Source organism: Nicotiana tabacum, chromosome 12 (assembly GCF_000715075.1).
Source record: "Nicotiana tabacum cultivar K326 chromosome 12, ASM71507v2, whole genome shotgun sequence".
NCBI lineage: Eukaryota > Viridiplantae > Streptophyta > Magnoliopsida > Solanales > Solanaceae > Nicotiana > Nicotiana tabacum.
In genome coordinates, this window is record NC_134091.1 from 107,965,266 (window position 1) to 107,969,025 (window position 3,760).

The following is a 3,760-nucleotide window of genomic DNA, read 5'->3' on the forward strand; positions in this document are numbered from 1 at the left end:
AGCTTGCTAAGTGTTTTCCAAATCTGTGACAAGGGAAACAAGGTGGAATTTGTATCAAAAATATGTACAGTCACAAACATAGTGACTGGTGAAGTGGTGTTAGTGTCCAAAAGATAGAAAAACATATATGTTGCTGACTTTGAATCTCTTGAAAATAGAGATCTCAGTTGTCTGAGTGCTGTGGATGATGATGTTGAACTATGGCACCGAAGATTGGGTCATGCAAGCTTTATGTTGTTGAACAAGTTGGTCAAGAAGGGCCTGGTTCATGGCCTGCCCAACTCAAGCTTCAAGAATCACAAAGTGTGTGATGCATGTGTAAAAGGAAAGCAAGCCAGATATTCATTCAAGCCCAAAAAGGAAGTCAGCACCTCAAAGCCACTTGATCTCCTTCATATGGATCTATGTGGACCTATGAGAGTGCCAAGTAGAGGAGGAAAGAAGTACATCTTTGTTATTGTGGATGACTATTCCAGATTCACCTGGACTCCGTTTCTTAGATCCAAGGATAAAACATTTGAAGTATTTGTTGCATTTGTAAAAAAGATCCAAGTGAAGATGAGCCATAATGTTGTGAGTATAAGATCTGATCATAATACAGAAGTCGACAATGCAAACTTTGATGAGTTCTGTGCGGAAAATGGTATAAGTCACAATTTTTCAGCTCCAAGAACACCTCAACAAAACGGTGTCGTGGAGAGGAAAAATAGGACTCTTGAGGACATGGCTAGGACAATGCTGATTGATAGTGGCGTTGCAAAAGGTTTCTGGGCAGAGAGTCAACACTGCATGCTACTTGGTGAACAGGTGCATTATCAGGTCCCTCCTGAACAAAACCTCGTATGAACTGCTGAATGGGAGAAAACCTAAGCTAGCACACTTGAGAATATTTGGTTGCAAATGCTTTGTTCTCAACAATGGTAAGGAGGCTCTGGGAAAGTTTGATGCCAAGAGTGACGAAGGAATATTTTTTGGATATTCATCATAAAGCAAATCCTACCAGGTATACAACAAAAGAACTCAATGTGTTGAAGAAAGCATACATGTGATCTTTGACAAAGCACAACACCTTCTTGGAAAAGCTTCACATGATAAGGCTGATCAAGATGGAGAGTTATCAAATGTCCCAGGTGAAGTTATTGACATGGAAAATGGAAAGGCAGATATGATGAGTCAGGTAAAGGATTCAAATTACAATGGCACAATTGAATCTCCAGTTGACATACAGGAACCCGGTTCCACAATCACAACAACTGAAGATGAAAATAAAGTTGCTGATGCAGTTCAAGGGACCCCTCATGCAGAGAGAGAATCACATTCAGAAATACATGGACCATCCCACAACAAGGTTCGGGTGTCTAACTAGAAACACAAAAGTCCACATCCTCTAGATAATGTGATCACTCCTCTTGATTTAGGAATTGAAACCATATCAAAGGCAAGAAACGCGCTTGCCTTCTCAGCTTTTCTCTCTCAAATTGAGCCCAAGAATATCAAGAAAGCATTAAAAGATGCTGATTGGATTACAGCTATGCAAGAAGAACTCCATCAATTTGAGAGAAACAGTGTATAGAACCTGGTTCCACGACCTACTAACAGAACTGTTATAAGAACCAGGTGGGTATTCAGAAACAAACTTGATGAGTTTGGAAACATAACCAGAAACAAGGCAAGGCTGGTAGTTCAAGGTTACAATCAGGAAGAAGGGATTGACAATGATGAAACATTTGCTCCAGTTGCTGAAATGGAGGCAATCAAAATCCTCATTGCCTTTGCGTCTCATATAGAATTCAAATTGTTCCAAATCGATGTCAAAAGTGCATTTCTGAATGACTTTCTAAAAGAAGAAGTCTTTTTTAAGCAACCTCATGGATTTGAGAATCATGAACATCCTAAGCATGTTTTCAAACTTGACAAGGCACTATATGGACTAAAGCAGGCTCCTCGTGCTTGGTATGAAAGGTTGTCCAGATTTCTTCTAGAAAATGCCTTTACAAGAGAAAAAATTAACAACACCTTATTTCTAAAGAAACGAGGGAGGAACCTGCTCATTGAGCAAGTCTATGTTAATGATATCATCTTCAGAGCAACAAACGATTCATTGTTTTAGGAATTTGAAAAACTCATGGGAAGTGAGTTCGAGATGAGTATGATGGGGAAATTGAATTTCTTCTTGGGTCTACAAGTTAAGCAAACTCCTCGGGGCACAATCAACAAAAGTACATCAAAGAGCTTCTGAAAAGATTTGAGATGGAGAGTTCAAAGATCATTGATACACCTATTTCCACTGCCACTCGCCTTGATATGGATGAACCTAATTCTCCTATAAACGAGACTATGTATAGAGGCATTATTGGGTCACTTCTGTATCTCACAGCAAGTAGACCAGACATTGTTTTTAGTATGGGACTCTGTGCCAGGTTTCAATCCAATCCAAAGAAGTCTCATCTAAAGGCTGCAAAGAGAATTCTGAGGTATCTCAAAGGAACAGAAGACCTGGTTCTCTACTATGCCTCAGGAGATAACGTTGACTTGATAGGGTATGTTGATGCTGACTATGCTGGTTATCTGGTGGATAGGAAAAGTACTTCTGGTATGGCACATTTTCTGGGTTTGTGTCTAATCTCACGGGGCACAAGAAAACAAAACTCAGTGTCCCTTTCAACTGCTGAAGCTGAGTGTGTGGTAGCTGCCTCTTGATGTGCTCAACTGTTGTGGATCAAGCATCAGCTAGAAGATTTCGATGTGTTTTCTGATTGTGTGCCCTTACTGTGACAATACCAATGCACTCAACATGGCCAAGAATCCAGTTCAACATAAGAGAACAAATCACATCGATGTGCGACACCATTTTCTCAGAGACAATGTCGAAAAAGAGCTCATATGTATGAAATTTTGCAGCACTGAAGATCAAATTGCAGACATATTTATGAAAGTACTGAGCAAAGAATACTTTGAAAGGAATCGCTTGGCACTAGGGTTGATAAAACCAAGCTAAGGACTTGATCCCTCGATGATTGGCTATGAAAGAAATATACAGGTAAATTAGCTAAAAAGTATTTTCTGGCAAAGTCTAACTCATTTATATATCGTTACAGGTAGACACACATGATGATTATAGAGCAAACAAGCAGCTAATGCATTGCACGTTGGTCAAAGGATGAGGCTTACATTTGCAAAATCTGTCAGGGAACCTGGTTCTTCCGACACAGGTTAGTAGTTTCTCTGTACTCTCATGCATAATTTTTTAAACAGTTGAAATGGTACCATGTCATTACACTGTCAGTTTCTTTTCTTTACCGATGTGTTAACCCAAACATCTCTCCCGTCATGAAGCGACCCGACTATCCAAATTGCCACCTATTCCTAATCGGTCCCTCACCCCTCTTAAATACATCCATTCACACTCACTTTCACCACTGTTCACATAAAAAAAAATCCAAAATTCCTCTTTTTCTTTCTTTAAACCAAACTCTCCATTCTTCAACTCACTGCACTCTACTATGTTTGAACACTAGGAAACACAATATGTTCCAAGTGTCGTCCCCACAATGTCCTCACCTATTGAAAAGTCAGTGATATAACCCACACTCTCTATTCCGACCAGTCCAAACCCTAAGACAGAGTCACAACCACCCTCTACTTCCTCCCCAACCCAGTCGAGCTCTAGTTCTCATCGGAGTCGCAAAACATCGACTCCCAAGAAATTTGTGGTTGTGACCTCTACTTCTGCCTCGCCGGAAAAGATGGTTGACAAAGA

General features: G+C 40.1%; 1 protein-coding gene across 1 annotated transcript; it reads left to right on the forward strand.

The window, feature by feature from the left end:
• Positions 1–2,250: 2,250 nt before the first annotated feature.
• On the forward strand, positions 2,251–2,700 carry LOC107802004 (secreted RxLR effector protein 161-like). The gene has a single exon (XM_016625440.1). It carries the CDS (start codon positions 2,251–2,253, stop codon positions 2,698–2,700), a length of 450 nt encoding a protein of 149 aa, XP_016480926.1.
• The last annotated feature ends 1,060 nt before the right edge of the window (positions 2,701–3,760 follow it).